The sequence below is a fragment of the Anoplopoma fimbria genome, chromosome 20 (genome assembly GCF_027596085.1).
Source record: "Anoplopoma fimbria isolate UVic2021 breed Golden Eagle Sablefish chromosome 20, Afim_UVic_2022, whole genome shotgun sequence".
NCBI lineage: Eukaryota > Metazoa > Chordata > Actinopteri > Perciformes > Anoplopomatidae > Anoplopoma > Anoplopoma fimbria.
The window spans coordinates 18119381-18135351 of record NC_072468.1 but is presented as its reverse complement, the minus strand read 5'-3'; the positions used below and the strand labels follow the sequence as shown (position 1 = coordinate 18135351).

Below are 15971 nucleotides of genomic sequence, written 5' to 3'. Positions count from 1 at the left end.
GGAAACGTCCTGCATCACCGATCTCGGCGTGCTCTTCACTTAACACCCCAAAAAACAAACGTCAACGAGTTGAGCTCGCCAACCGTTAGAGAACAGTCCTCACAGTCCTTTCAGCCTCCAACTATCCCACAACTAACGTTACCACCGATGTCTCTACCGCGGTGGGTGTGGAGGCCAATACAGATGACCATCGGCGTCGAAAGCTAACTATCCACGATGGAGGATGCCTCAACGGTCAATCCGAAATCCTTGTGATTGGCGATTCCATCACCAGGTTAGTCAAGCTCCCATGTGGCTTAACTTATTGTTTCTCTGGATGTAAAGTTTCCGACGCCTCTATTCACATTCCAGCCTTACTTGACTTCCATCCAACTGTCCATACTGTTATCGTGCACGTTGGTACCAATGACGTCATGTCAAGGCCATCAATAAAGCTTCAGTCTGACTTTGATTCCCTCATCCTAACTATAGAGAGCCTGGGCAAAAACTGTATCCTGTCTGGCCCCATTCCATCTCTAGGTAAGGGCGCAGAGCGTTTCAGCCGCCTTTTCAGTCTCCACTGCTGGTTAATGACTTTCAGTGTTGCTACAGGCCACGGTTTCATCAACAACTTTGACACTTTCTGGCATAGGAGGGATCTGTACAAAAAAGACGGTATCCACCCAAACAGTGAGGGAGTTAAGAAACAAATCTAACCTCATCCATGCTGTAGTTTTTTCAGTCTGACGTTTAACTGCATGTAGAGATAATGCGTTAAACTGTGTATCTATCGTGGGTCGTTCCGGCTCTCCTTCTGCCAGGACACAGCCCTCTATTTTTCTGGCTAAGCCTGGTCCTCCTCCAGTCCATCCTATCTCTGTTATAATTAACAACAGACCACCAAAACATCTGCTGCAACGTCTGCTCTTAACACAAACAATGTGACTCAGATCTCCATAAAGAGTCCACTCTTAGTCAAGCCTTTCATTCCAGCAGTGTTTGTGTTGTGCAATGTAAGATCGTTGCTAAACAAGACTTTTATTCTTAACAATTTCATTTTATCTCAGAATCAGGATTTCTTACTTTTAACAGACCTGGCTTAAACCTGGGGACTGCTGTCCTCTAATAGAGCTCTATCCTCCCAATTACCAGACCCTCAATCTCCCTAGGCAAACAGGTCGTGGTGGGGGTATTGCAGTTGTTTTTAAGAATAACTTTACTTGTAATCAGATTACATGGGGTTCCTTCAGTAGTTTTGAATCACTTTCTTTTAAAATTGATTATGAAAGCCCAATATGTTGCTTGGTTGTCTACCGACCACCCAAACCTAACAATGCTTTTTTGGATGAACTCTCTGAATTGCTATCTTCGGTGGTTCTTAAATATGATAGTCATTATGGCTGGCGATTTCAATGTGCACATTGACAACCTCTCAAATTCTCTAACAACCAACTTTTTAAATATTACAAACTCATTTAACTTTGTTCAACACGTGTCCGGGCCTACACATGAACTTGGTCACACTCTTGACCTTGTTTTTACGCTCGCCCTGACTTTGAACTCTCTTTTATATGTTTGAGTTTGTATCTGACCAAAAAGGCATTGTTTTTGACACCATGCTTCAGTCTTCTGCTCCACCACAGAAGCGCACAGTACACTCTTGTTTCCTCAATGCCCACTCTGCAGCTGATCAATGACAACATTCGTCAACTGAAAAAGGAAGTTAGAAGAGTGGAGCGTAGCTGGAAGAAAACCAAACTCAAGGTCCATCTTCTCCATCTGAAAGAAATGCTGTCTATGCTCAACCAAATCATAAAAGAAGCGAGAGTTGCTTACTTTGCAGGCCTAATTAACGAAAACAAACACAATCCTAGGTTCCTGTTTAAAACCATTGACCGCCTTGTAAATCTTGCCCATCATTCTGTATCTGCCTCCTCCCCATTAGATTGCGAAAGTTTCTTATCTTCCTTTGTTGACAAAATCAACAACATTCGATCCAATTTTAACATGGCTACAGTCTCCTCTGATTCATCATTTCACTGTCCTACCCTTTTGTCTGATTTCTTCCCGATCTCACTGGACAATCTAAATGATACAGTATCCCATATGCGCCTGTCCTCTTGCCCTTTAGATGTAATCCCCCCCAAATTCCTTAAATAGGTCCTGCCTACCCTGGGCCCAAGCCTACTCTCGATTATTAATCTCTCTCTCACCTTTGGCTGTTTTCCTGACGGTTTTAAGATGGCGTCCAACCTATTTTAAAAAAACCTGCCCTTGATCCAACCCAACCAAATAACTAGAGACCTATCTCCAAATTACCTTTTATCTCCAAAATTCTTGAAAAAATTATTGCACAGCAGCTCCTTGAGGTCATTGAAGGTCACAACATTTTTAACAAATTCCAATCTGGCTTTCGCCACCAACACAGTACAGAAACAGCACTTCTAAGAGTGACAAATGACATCCTTATGCGGGCTGACAATGGTGAACATTCAATCCTGGTCCTGCTTGACCTAACAGCTGCTTTTGATACTATTGATCACCGCATCTTGGTTGAACGTCTTAATAAGTGGGTAGGTATCTCGGGCTCTGCTCTCACCTGGTTCTTGTCCTATCTGTCTAATAGGAAGTTTCAGGTTGTCATAGACAACTTTGTGTCCTCAACCGCCTCTATACATTGTGGAGTTCTGCAAGGTTCTATCTTGGGTCCCATCCTTTTCTCACTTCATATTACCTTTGGGAAAGCTGGTTAGCCAGTTCAATTGCATCTCCCACCATTGCTATGCTGATGACATGCAGCTGTATTTTTCAGTCAAGCCAAATGATAAGAGTAATATTGGTACCCTCCATAACTGTACGGCTGCTATAAGGGATTGGATGTCACTCAACTTCCTTCAGCTAAATTCAGACAAAACCGAGGTTCTCCTCATTGCACCTAATAAGTTTGTCTCTGAAATGAATTCCTGCATCGACCCTCTGTAAGAAACCTGGGTGTAATCTTTGACCAAAATCTGAGCTTTGACTCACACATAAGCAAGCTTGTGCAAACCTGCTTTTTGCAACTCCGGAACATCGCAAAAATCAAATCAATCCTATCAACCAGACATCTAGAATTACTTATCCATACTCTTATTTTTTTCACGCCTTGACTACTGCAATGCTCTGTTTTCCTGTCTTAGCCAAGCAGCCCTGTCAGGCCTGCAACTGGTGCAAAATGCTGCAGCCAGGCTGCTAACTAAAACCAACCGTAGATCTCACATCACCCCAATCCTCGCATCCCTTCATTGGCTCCCTGTAAAATATAGAATAGACTTCAAGATACTACTCATCACATACAAGGCCTTACATGATCTCGCCCCCTCATACATTTCTGAACTTTCGCACCCTTACACTACCTCTAGGCCACTCAGATCTTCCGACCAAGGTCTCTTAGTGATACCCCGCTCCCTTCGCAAATCAAAGGGAGACTTTTGCCATCAGGGCCCCGTCCCTCTGGAACAGTCTCCCTCCCTCGGTTAGATCAGCTGAGTCTGTAAACGGTTTTAAAAAACTTCTCAAAACCCATTTCTACCGTCTTGCTTTCCTTGCAAGGGACCTGTAATTGTATTATTATCTTATTTTATTCTTCTGCACTTAACTGTATTTGTACACTGTTTATCTCGCTGTATTATTTTTCATTTTTCTGTATCCTTTTTGTGGTTCCGCATCCTGTACAGCACTTTGTAACTTCGTTTTAAAAGGTGCTATATAAATAAAATCTTACTTACTTACTTACTTTCAACCAAATCTTCTGGGCGACACATCAAAGCCTCAAAAATACTGATAATAGTAACAAGGCTACATAATAAAATAGCAAAATATGCAGATATACAAAGTTGCAAAAATAAATACACATATAATTAAACATAATAGACAAGATTTAATGTTTTCATTGGAAATAAACAGTTTTCTTGGTTTGATATAAATACAAACTTGTAATTGAGATATTTTATAGTTCAAAAAATCTAACTTAGTTACAAGCTAGTGAGTCCGACTTTAAAACACCAAATGATACAGCAAGTTCAAACATTCAAGGTGGGCCAGGAAAGAAACCACATGTGAGGTCTGTATACATGTCGTTTTTGATGTAACGACATGTATACATAAAACACATAGCAGATAATTGTACAGCTGTAAGATGTTGATGTAGAAGCAGCATCAGCATTCAGGTGCCTATACAGCGTGTCTCACCCCTGGACGTAACAGGATCGGACGAAGCCTTAATGGACTAGGTGGTGGTGGTTAATGGAGTAAGAGGAAAAAGACACACTGGTAGGTTCATGATTACCTCATTATAAAAAGGCACTATGCTCTTATCAGGACCAGAAACAAGCTTTTGCTTTTTTCATCCACTGGGCTGATGTATTTCAAAACTGACCCTCCCTCACTCCCATCAGTTCTACTATTCCACCACCCAAACATGATACAACTCCCACTTCATGGCTGGTTACCTGCCAAACTGGCTGATTGAGCTGAAGCACTTAGCACACATGGAGAGTAGCAGCATTTCACTGTAGCAGTGTTAATTCCTGCTCGTTATCGTAAAAGGAGAGGGGAGGATACAGGTGAAATGTAACAAGTACGGTTGATGGTTAATTACTTCCCACCCGGGCAGCAGCAGCATCGCTGATAGCTTTTGCAACTTTAAAACCTACATTTTTTTTTTCACATTTGGAAGGCAAAAGGTACAATTGTAAGAACGGACTCCACGGAGAGCAGTTTTTTGAAACATAAAAACTGGACAGCCATTTGTCGAGTTTCCTAAATGATGTTTCTTCCATCGCTCTCTTGAAAAACAGGATGCTGTACACGATCTGACAATGTAAAATGTTGTTACCTCCACAAAATGTACAACACATTATTTAAATCATTTATACAGACAGCTGACTCACTAGTGTTTCTACAAGTCTCTGATTTGAAAGGGAATCTATGTCCAATGGAAATAAACCCACTTTGGCATATTTCCTGGCGGTGCTAAGTCTTCTTCCTGCTTCTTCCCCTGCCTCCTGCAGGCAGTAGAGTATTTGCAGGGGCAGAGAGTTTGTGTTTCTGAAGGTCAAGTTTCTGCTGAAGGATCCCTGTCAGAATGAACTCAGCTGTGACGACTGGGAGCGATGCAGAGAGAGCCGGGCCACAGAGCGGCCAGTCCTCCTCACAGGCAATCACGACAGTCTGAGGCTGAGAGGAGAGGGGAGTAATAAATTAATCACAAAATAATGTTCATTTACTACATGTGAGGCCTGAGGGAGATAGACTGGTACCTTGTGAGAAGAGGGCATCTTAGGTAGGAAGGTAGCTCCACTGCTGGAGATTATGTCTTTCATGTGAACTGGCTCTGGTTTCACAGACTTTGTAACATGGATCCCATAGCCCTAACAGAAAGAGAAAAGAAGTCTCCACAAATCAATATAAGGCCCTTAGGAATGAAATTTGGTATTTCATGTGTATACCTGCCCCAATTTTAGCCAACAGCATGGTGTGTGGTATCAGAGTATCTTTGATACAGTGCAGGTTAGGAAGTGTAACAGAAATGGAAACATTACTGCTCGCTTCCCCTCGGTGAAGTGCCCATAAATCATAATAAGTACATTAACAATGAAAGTCAAATGAATGCCCACAAGCCAAAGTGAAATGGTAAACAAGCGTCACTGTGCTCATAAAAAGATTTAGGCATGTTAAACAGCAAAGAGGCTGAGCTAAAAGCAATGATTGGTGGTAAAAAGTCAAGGATTTCAGATGTTTTATAGGCTGAGGATGATTCTGACACGATCATGTCTGCATGACAACACAACCCATCAACCCCGTGCCATCTGCCAAGGGAAATGCCACAATGTCAACCTCTCACTGTGTTGTACCTGTAACAGCAGCTGACTGCTGGCAATCTTCAGAGACTCCTGCAAGCAGAAATTGAACTTCTTTTCCTGCTCTGGATCCTTCACAACAAACGCATTAGGAGACAGGAAGCTCCCAGCCTTACCACTCTGAAACATCGGGAGAGGGGAGAAAGACAACAACAGCAGTGAGTGTCTATGTGAGGGTAGTATTTGTAAACATACTTCCACATTCATTTATCAGAGGGAGAAAACTGGCTCTGCTAATATAGCAACTCACCTTATCCAGCCAGTGTGTGGTGACGATGGGGACTCCTTTAGCCACCGCACACAGGAACTTGACTGTCCTGCGCACCTTATCAGTCACCAGACAGTTCATGTCTGCCACTCCTTTAGCCATGCTGCCTCCCAACCGAGCCAACACTCTCTCCCCTTCTTCATCCACCACACCTGTGAACAGCACCTGAGAGAGGGGCAGAGACACGGTGTTGTTCAGAGGTCTAAAGTCGTGTTCACTCACATGAATCTTACTGAACAGAATTCTGGTAATATGTTATCCTGTGAGGTTCAAATGTTATGGGGACATTGAAACAAATCTCACTCTGGTCCCTGAGCAAGGCCTTGTCATGCATTTCATCATACAGTGATGCATTTTGTATCATTTGTTTGGTTCAAATAAAAATGATGGTCCCTAATGGATAATAGAACAGTGGGCCTCAGGGAGAGCCAACCCTGAATTTAGTGAGACCTAAGCTCAAGAGCAATAATGTATTTGCAAAAACACACCAACCAAAACTGATTTAGATTCTGTAAAGGTTGACTGAATTGCTATAATCCACATTTATGTCAATGCATCCTAAAAAAAAAAAAGTGAATATATGAAGCCTTTATTGCCCCTAGGGGAAACTACTTTGAACAAAAAACATTAAAGAATATCAAGAAAAATGTAAAAAAACAAACATATATGACAGCATGTAATATAACATCATCATGTTATAATAACAGCCTCATAAAAAAAGCATCATTTGGGAAATCAACAGCTTGTTAAGCAGCTGCATGCTGCGTGGGACAATGGAAGTAATGCCTCTTAGTCCATATGGGGAATACTATACCTGTGTCCTGAAGAAGAAAATAGTATCCTAAAAATACAAATTCAGGCCTTAGAGGGAGCAGTGGATCTGCTGGGAGCTAAATGTATTCTGTACTGATCTGTAATGTAAGTAATACTGCACACTGGTTCCCCTGTTATCTTGCCACACAGTTTAACATCCCTGTCCAGTCAGTTCTTGTTGTGTTCAAACAATGATCCCCCCCCAAACACTGAATACAAAGATCCATAATCTCTGAATAAAGGTCTTCAAATTTCCCTCTTCTGCATCATTTTGACAATCTGACTAATATGATCACATGTGTACAAAGACATATAAAACCTTGTAGCTCTGTCTGACAGCTCTTAATTGACCGCCGGCTGACGGGGAAGCAGAGGAGGAGCGAGGGGTCTTTGCCACAGGCGAGGAATCGGCAAGAGCCTGTCGCTTCCGGGATCCACTGCTAGTTGGAGTCTGGGGCTTTTAGATGGAAGAAAGAGTGGGGGAGGAAGGGAGACAAAGGTCAAACAACAAACAAGGACAAAGCATGAAACATACAAGGGGAATGATGAGCATGTGTGCAGTAGAGAAAGCACGGTCTGTGCTTTCTCTACTGCACACATGCTCATCATCTTCCAGTGTTTTGTGGTCTATAAAACAAGAGAAGGAAGTGAGCGTGTGTGGCCACTAAACCACTTAATTCATTAGTGTATTGATGGTGATGCAGAGCAGGTCAGACTACTCTTGTTGCTGAGAGAGTTGGGAGAGACGCAGCCAGTCCCTGATGTTGATCGCAGTTCATTATGATGGTGGGAAAGGCTGACTCACAGAGAAAAATGCACCAGGGCCTTTAGCCAAGTTAAAAGCCTTCATTTTCAAGGACAAAGAGTTCCTGGACACTAATTATATACCACTCAGATATGTTTGGTCGGATTTATGCTTCAGCCCTAATGTATTTTTGTCTCACTCAAAACAACAACTCCTGACATCTTTTTAATGCATGTTTAAAAGTGAAGTCATTAATTCACCTGTGATGCCTCCACATGTGGATCCTGGTCAACAGATGTTCCACCTTCTTCCTGCTTCTCTTTCTTCAGTTTGTGGACCGCTGATGGCCGACCTCTGCCTCTCCTCACAATTGTCCCCTCCTCCGTTTCCTCACTCTCTTCTTTCCCCTCCAATTCAGCGGGGGAGTCTTTTGCGTTCTTCTTAGCTTGAGCGCTGGATGCTCTACCTTTTCTCGTAGCTTGGACTCGAATCTCATCTTTTGTTTCACCTTTTGCTTCTCCTTCTTCTGCCTCTGTTGTTTGGGCTTTCTCCTTCCCTTTGGATATTTTGGAACTACTGCTGGAACCCTCTTCCGCATTGGCCTCCAACTGTCTTTTGCTTCCTTTTCTTTTCTCTTTAGGCTCCTCTCCATCACTGACTCCAGGAGCTACTGGTGTCTCTACAGTCTCACTCTTTACCGCTTTCTGGCTTCTGCCCCTGACATTCCTTTTAGACATAGGTGATTCTTCACTGGCACACTCCTGACTTGAAGTGGATTTCTTATCTCCAGCAGCCGGTTTAGAGCCATTTGCATTGGCTTGTTGTCGCCCTCTAGTGGTACCAGCCTGCTGAGAGTCTGCCTTCTCTAGTTCATCCTCATGGGGAACCTCATAAGAGGATTCCTCTGCTCTCCTGCTGTTCCTGCCTCTGGCTGTAGGTTTGGGAGCCAAATTCTGGCCACTCTGACTACTCATAGGAGGGATGGAGTCTGACTCCGTTTTCCTCCCTCTTCCTCGCTGCCTGCCTCCTCTTCCTCTGCTCTGAGAGCTCAAGCTGCAGCTGGAAATCTCAGAGTTGGTGGAGTTTGACCTTGAAAGGACTCCCCGAGGACAACTATCATAACTGTCCTGTTGTGTTGACTCTGCAGCTACACTCCTCCTCCTACTGCTGCTGCCTCTGGCGATGGCTGCCTCGGGTGGCCCGCTGGTCCTCCTCGCTCCTCTGCCTCGGCCCCTCCCCCTGCTCCCCTGGGTGTTGACACTTGAAGCAGACCTCTCTGAGCTGACAGAGTTGGAAGAGTTGGAGCGAGATCGGGTTCTCCTTGCTGGGACATCGTCACTGGCTGATATGGTGGAGTCTGGCTGCGGCTCTGTTGCAGCAAATGTTCTTCTGGCCGCTCTTTGACCTCTTGCGGATGTTTTGGGTTCATTTTCTTCTTGCCCTTTGGTTTGTTTTTCTTTGGCCTGTTTTTCTGTCTCCAATCTTTCTCCTTCCTCCCTTTCCTTTGCATCTCTCTCCAGTCTCGCCTGGTGTTCTTGTTCCTTCCTCTCCTTCTCAAGTCCCTCTTCTCGTTCCCTCTCTGCTGTCTTTAATCTCTCTTTTTCCTCCTCCTCATCCTTTCTTTCCTTTTCTGTTCTCTCTTTCGCTTCTCTCTCCTTCTCTTCTCTTTCTGCCTTTTTACGCTTGAATCTCTCCCTTTCCTTTTCTACTCTCTCCTTCTCTTCTCTTTCTGCCTTTTCATGCTCTAATCTCACCCTTTCTTCCTTCTCTCTTTCCTTTTCTATTCTCTCCTCTTCTCTTTTGGCCTTTTCAAGCCCTAATCGCTCTCTTTCTTCCTTCTCTCTTTCCTTTTCTAGCCTCTCCTTCTCTTTTCTTTCTGCCCTTTCACGCTCTAATCTTTCTTTTTCTTCCTTCTCCTTTCGTTCCCTCTCCAAATGTTCTTCTTTTTCCTTCTGTGCCGTGTCAGCTCTTTTCTTTTCATCCTCTTCACTTTTCTCCCTCTCTATTCTCTCTTTTTCTGCTCTCTCTTGCTCAAGTTTTAACCTTTCTGCATTTTCAGCCTGCACTCTTTCTTGCTCTTCTTTCTCTTTTCTTTCCCTTTCTAATTTGTCTTGTTCTTTTCTCCCTTCTTCTTGTTCCTTTAATAGGTTATTATTTTCAGGGTGCTTGTTTCTTTCTGTTTCAAGCATTTCCTCCTCTTCCTCGCTATCTTTCCTTTGCCTCGTATATCTTTTCCCTCTAGCTCGTTTAGCCTTCTCTACCTCCTCCTCTTCCTCACTCTCCTCCTCATCAGGCCTTGGTTTTCCTCTCCTTCCTCTAGTAGTTGGCAAAGCGTTCATCTTCCCTCTTGTCTGTCTCTTTGGAGGTTCAGAACACTCCGCCTGCTCCTCCTCCTCTTCTTCTTCTTCTCTTAATCTTGTCCTTGTCAATCTTCTTCCTCCAACAGACGTACCACTGGTTCCAGCTTCAGTTTCTCTCCCTTTTCCCCTCCGAGGCTGCAGGGCAGTTTTAGTTTCTACAATGGAGGCCTCAGAACTTGTGAGCGGTTGTGTGTCCTCTTCTTGAATTGGCTTTGCCTTTGCTCTTCTTTTCCGTGGACCTTGAATTGACTCCTCATCATCACTTTCTCCGTCTTCACCCGCGACCATGGGCTGGGTTTCAACAGCAGAGACTTCAGAAATAGACAGGGGCTGTGTCTCCTCTTCTTCAAGTTGCAGTGCCTTTGCGTTTCTTTTTCTAGGACCTGGAGTTGAGACCTCCTCATCACTTTTGTCCTCTGCACATGTACCCATCGGCTGAGTTTCAAAAACAGAACCTCCAGGACCAGCAAGCGGCTGTGACTCCTCCTCAGGTTGCAATGGTTTTGCTCTCCTTTTTCGTGGACTTGGAATGAAGTCCTCTTCATCACTTTCTCCATCTTCACCTGTCTCCATTGGCTGAGTTGCAGCAGTAGAGAGCTCGGAGTTTGTGAGTGTTTGTGTCTGCTCGTCTTCCAGCCGCAGCTGCTTTGCTTTTCTTTTTCGCGGAGCTGTAATTGAGTCCTCATCATCGCTTTCCTCACTTCCACTTGCAGCTATGGGCTGAGTTTCAGCCACACCAATGTGCGTTGGCTGGGTTTCAACAAGCGATAACTCAGAGTTTGTGAGCGTTTGTGACTGCTCATCTTCAAGCTGCAGTGGCTTTGCTTTTCTTTTTCGTGGAATCAAGTCCTCATCATCACTTTCCTCATCCTCACTTACATGCATGGGCTGAGTTTCAGCCACAGAAAGAGCATCACTGAGGTGCCTCTTCTGAGGCTGAGCTGCCTCCACATGTTTCTCTCTCTCTTCTGCTACATGCTGTGGGCTGGACTTAACTTCTAGTACGGAGGAAATAGGATTTTCCTTATCCAAACACTCTTCCTTCCTCCTCCTCCTCCTCCTCAAAGGCAAATGGTAGGGTTTCAGCCATGGCAAGAGTAGATGAGGTGGGAAGGTCAAAAGGCTGAGTCTCAGCAGAAGCAGTTTTTTTTCTCTCATCTTCATCGGTTTCATCCTCTGAATCACTGTAGGGCTCTGAAATATATGCCTGTGTTGCTTCCAGGTCAAAATCTACCCGGCCTTCTTTTGCCGATATTTCTGAACATCTGGCAGGTTCCTCATCCTCTCTGTCGGCCTGCCGATTTAAATCATTCGGTGAGGAAGTTCTGTCTGCATATGCTTGGGTATCTTCCAGATTCATACCCCCGGCCACAGGGACAAAAGCTTGGGTGTTCTCCATGGCCAGAGCTTGGGCCTGACCCTCCAGGTGGCTGCTGTCAGACAATCCAAGCTGGAAAGACCCTCCTCTAATGGACTGTTTGCCTTTTTCAACACCAGATGACTGGATGGGGTCCTCTGGAGGGTTGCCTTGGCAGTCTCTGGTCTGAAGAATGAAGGACTGGGTCTCAGCCACAAAACACGAATCATCCTCCAGGCTGGCTGAGCAGGGAGATAATGCTATAGGTCTGGCACCTGGGAGAAAGAGGAAACAAATAAAGTAGTATGTGCAAGGTTAAAATGAGTCCTTAACTTTTAATATATACCTATTGTTTTATAAAAACAGACACAAAATAATGTGTCAAAAGTAATTTACTCACCTATAAATGGACCTGATGAGGGAATCAGGAAACCCTGAGTCTCCATCTCCTCCAGTCCTCCTTCTGGAACCATCCCAAAGGGAAAATCACAAATTGATTTATATTAAAAGTGGATCAAGGAGGGCATAATGTGTCTTCAAATTGAGAAAAAGAGATCCACTTAAAATGGATCACTTAAAAATAGAAAAAAAGTATGCCCCTCGTTGATTATTTAGAGAATCTATTCTTTCCAACAGGTCTTGATTGCTAAACTCATGGGTAAACAGACATTCTTACCTTTTTCTATTTTGAGTGGCAACCATGTGCGCCAATGTGTATTTTTCTTGTATTATGTTGTTATCATTTTTGTTCATTGAGAGTGTTTAAGTTATATTTATTTTTTTCACATCTGGGTAACTAATTTGATAATTGCTTAATTGTTACAGTAACTTTTCAAGTAAAACATTTCCTGGTTCCAGCTTCTTCAATATGAGGATTTGATGCGTATCTTTGTAAACTGAATATCTTTGGGGTTTTGGACTGTTGGTTGAATAAAACAAGCAGGCCAAACAATAAATCAAGAAAATGATTGGCAAATGAAACAATACTGAACACCATCTATAGCTGCAGCCTACATTAAATACATTAAGTTCATATTTAAAGATTGGTTGACTGATTACCTGACCCCTGAACAGGAGTAGAGCAGTTCTGCTGAAGGGGAACCAGCAACCCAGGGGTGTTTTCTCTGCGCAGGCTGGGAATCTGATTCTCACCTGCCTCTCCAAAATCAACCTCCAGATCTTCCACATCTGTGTCACTGTCCACTCTGAGGTCGGCTGGATTGACCCCGTCCCCAGCAGGGGGCACGCTGGATTCATCAACATCTGTGTCTGCATTAGAATCCGTCGAGGTACCAGGATCGAGAGACAACGTTGAGACATTAACAGGTATGACCAGAGGAGAATCGTCATCCACATCTGTGTCACTGTCGGACAGAACACCCAAATCAGCTCCTGCATCTGCAGTGGTGACGGACTCTGTGACAGCTGACACCACCGAGAGATCACCGATGGCAGGGAGAGGAATAGCTTCATCATCTGTGTCACTGTCTAGATGCAGGCTGTGAGACGCAGCAGGGGCGGATTCAGTCCCAGTTGGCTTGATATCTAATCTAGTGGGAGTTTCATCTATTTTAGGGCACGCATTATTTGTTCCACTTTGCTTTTCTTCTTCTTCCTCATCAACATCTGTGTCACTGTCCAGGTGTAAATCGTTCTGCTGCGTAGAAAGCGAAGAGTCAGCTGCGTGCGTGCTTTGAAGTGGCGTTGGTTTTGCTTTAATAGCTGCGTCTGACACAGCATCATCATCATCCACATCTGTATCGCTGTCCATAGTGATGCCTTCTGGCTGAGTAAGTTTAGTGTGGTCAGCGGAGGAAGGCACAGATTTGGGAACTTCGTGTAAGGCATCCTCATCGACATCTGTATCACTGTCCATTTGAAACTGGGCTGTGTTTGGTGGCTGATCAGCTTGTTGGTTTGTATTCAAGTTCACTGGGAACGCAGATGCCCCCCTCTCCTCCTCTCCCTCCATATCAGTGTCACTGTCCATGTCAAATGCAGGGATCGCATCTGTGCAGACTGCTGGTGAAGATACGGGCAAGTCATCTTCTCCAGTTGGACTGACATTGCTTTCCTGTTTCCCTGACACATGTTGTCCACTTTCCTCAGACTTTCCTCCTCCCAGCGCTGCTCTTTCTTCCTCCTCTTCACTGTCGTCCACAATTTCAAGTGTCTTTTTGTTCTTTAGCTGCTGTTGCACCACCTCTACATCAGGCTCCTCCTTACTGAAGCTGACATGTCTGTAAGGCCTATTTTTAGTGGAGGAGCACGGTGTGATGGGACTTTCATCCTCACTGTAAAACAGTGGAAAACAATGTGACCAGCATTAGAATTCAGAAATGAAAAAAGGAACGAACTGTTACATACTTACAGGGTGTTACATGTTATTATGTTATGGATGCACATATTTAAAAAAGCCCAAAATAACATGTTGCTTATATACCTTTCAGGGACGATTTTGTTTGTGGGACTCAGGAATGTTGAACAGGTGGGACCTGATTTATGGGAGTCAGAATCGGTGACTGTAAAAAATAAAAATATGTCAAACCAAAGATACAAAAAAAACGTTGCTTCATTTCTATAAGTAAGAACATAATTTACATACCTAGAGCCTTGCGCCTTCTGTCTCCTCTTTCTGTGTCTGAGTCCGAGTCAGATTCTGGGACCAGGGTCCCCTCTGGCTGGGTTGGAGTTTTCTCAAAGGACAGGCAACTTGTTCTGACAGGAGTCTTCCCTGTGTCCTCCTGATTAGGTAATGACACCCTAGCCTTTGAACCCCCATTGACACATTTCTTGATGCCTGTGCTTGGGTCACCTCCCTTTTCTCCCGAGGGATCTGGCAGCCTGGCATTTACCCCTGAATTTCTGCTCACAGGAGTCATCATATCCTCTTGAGAAGAGACTGTGTCTGTAGTGCAGCTGACATACTGACACGGGATGTCTGCCACCACCAAAGTGTCCTGTTCGCTGAGGGCATAGCGCACATTAGGAGTCAGCTTTAAGTGGCCCTTGCGGGTCCCATTCATGCTACCTAGGTCCCAAATCAAAGCCTCTATGTCCACTCCACTGTAACGACCTCTCCTCTTGTATACAGAGATGCAGATGGTGGCATGCTGCTTGGATATTGAGGGTGCTGGCAAGGGCAGGGTGCAGGTGTTGGGGTCACGGCCCAACACATTATCACCCAAAAAGAGGGGCAACTCTGGGTGACAGAGAACATCCATCAGAAGACATACATAAACAAGACCTGTTTATGCAATTTAGGCAGCATAAATAAACAAAGCATAGATGTAATAATAGCAGTAGTAAGACACTCACCGTTCTCAGGGATGTGTTCATTTTTTAAGATGCACAGTTTAGCCAATGGTCGTCCCCTCTTGTTTTCATTCTCCTCTTTATCTTCCTCCTCATCCTCCAAGATTGAGTCACTGATCATTTGAGTGGCATCCATTTCTCACACAGGGTAAGGCAGGACGACTGCTAGGCCTATATTTAAACACAAACAAATGGCTCCTGTAATGTTGACGTCTAACTCCGGACTTGAGAACATAAACAGTTAATAGACATTACCTGGCAACTTAATGCGGCTAACGGGAGCCTGAATAGCTCATTGATGATCTCTCTAGCTATACTTCCCTGTTGTATTCTTACAAACTTTCACTTTGAACCATAAATTAACGCTGATTCAACTTATATTGGGCGTGTAGGAACATGTGTGTCAACACAGCATCACTTCACGAAAATCCTGCTTCCGGTCAGCATAATAACAAAAACTACAAAAAGACGTTTAACTCTAGTTTGAGTCATTCAGACGTCAACATCATAACCTCATCATATAAGAAACTTGAAATAAAAGCTACCTCATTGTTAACAATAAAAAAAAACATTGCAATATCAATTAACTATCAGGGCAGGTAACCTAACGTTACCTTGAAAACTATGCAGGAAGTTTAACGTTAAGAGATTATACGAGGGGCTTGACTGTTTTACACCCAAATGAATGGTTTGACAAATTAGCTCGAATGCAAATGTGCAATGTGGATGCATTACAACCTTGTCTTCATATATAAAGAAACCAGTTGCACTCTAGCCTCATACCTACCTTCACACGCTTTTCTCAGTGGGGATATATTAAACGAAAATAAACATGCACTTCCTGTAACGAATAGACCACGCCCACAAGTGGCGTCCTAACCGCAAGCGATAGGCCAATATAGCAATCACTCACACTGGACTCTGTTGCCATTGGTCGGTTAAACGCCAGTCTAACTTTAAAAGACTCTGATTGGATCAACGTTTCCCGCACACGTGTATCTTAAAGGGGCCGCCGCACACCCTGGTCGACACAATGAACTGGTCCACCTGTTTGTATCACTTGGACAGCTTTTGGGAAATGTCCCGTTAAATAGTTAGAAACAATGTTACACTATCCAGTACCTTTTTCCTTCTTCTATGTTTTTTGTTTCCAATACCTTTTAAGTTTGTTGTCTGTTACATTTCATGGTCCAAAGAGATTTTTTTAGTACAGTTCAGATTTTGCTATATTTTC

The 15971-nt window shown here is 43.9% G+C and overlaps 1 protein-coding gene across 1 annotated transcript; it reads right to left on the bottom strand.

Moving 5' to 3' along the window:
* Window positions 1–3897: 3897 nt before the first annotated feature.
* On the bottom strand, window positions 3898–15593 carry mdc1 (mediator of DNA damage checkpoint 1). Its single transcript, XM_054621565.1, is given in 13 exon segments — window positions 3898–5196; window positions 5280–5390; window positions 5874–5999; window positions 6130–6312; window positions 7280–7417; window positions 7966–11115; window positions 11117–11697; window positions 11823–11885; window positions 12482–13716; window positions 13866–13944; window positions 14028–14624; window positions 14741–14908; window positions 15525–15593. Coding segments are annotated over 12 exon segments (6600 nt in total). The 5' UTR covers window positions 14874–14908; window positions 15525–15593; the 3' UTR covers window positions 3898–4992.
* Window positions 15594–15971: the final 378 nt, after the last annotated feature.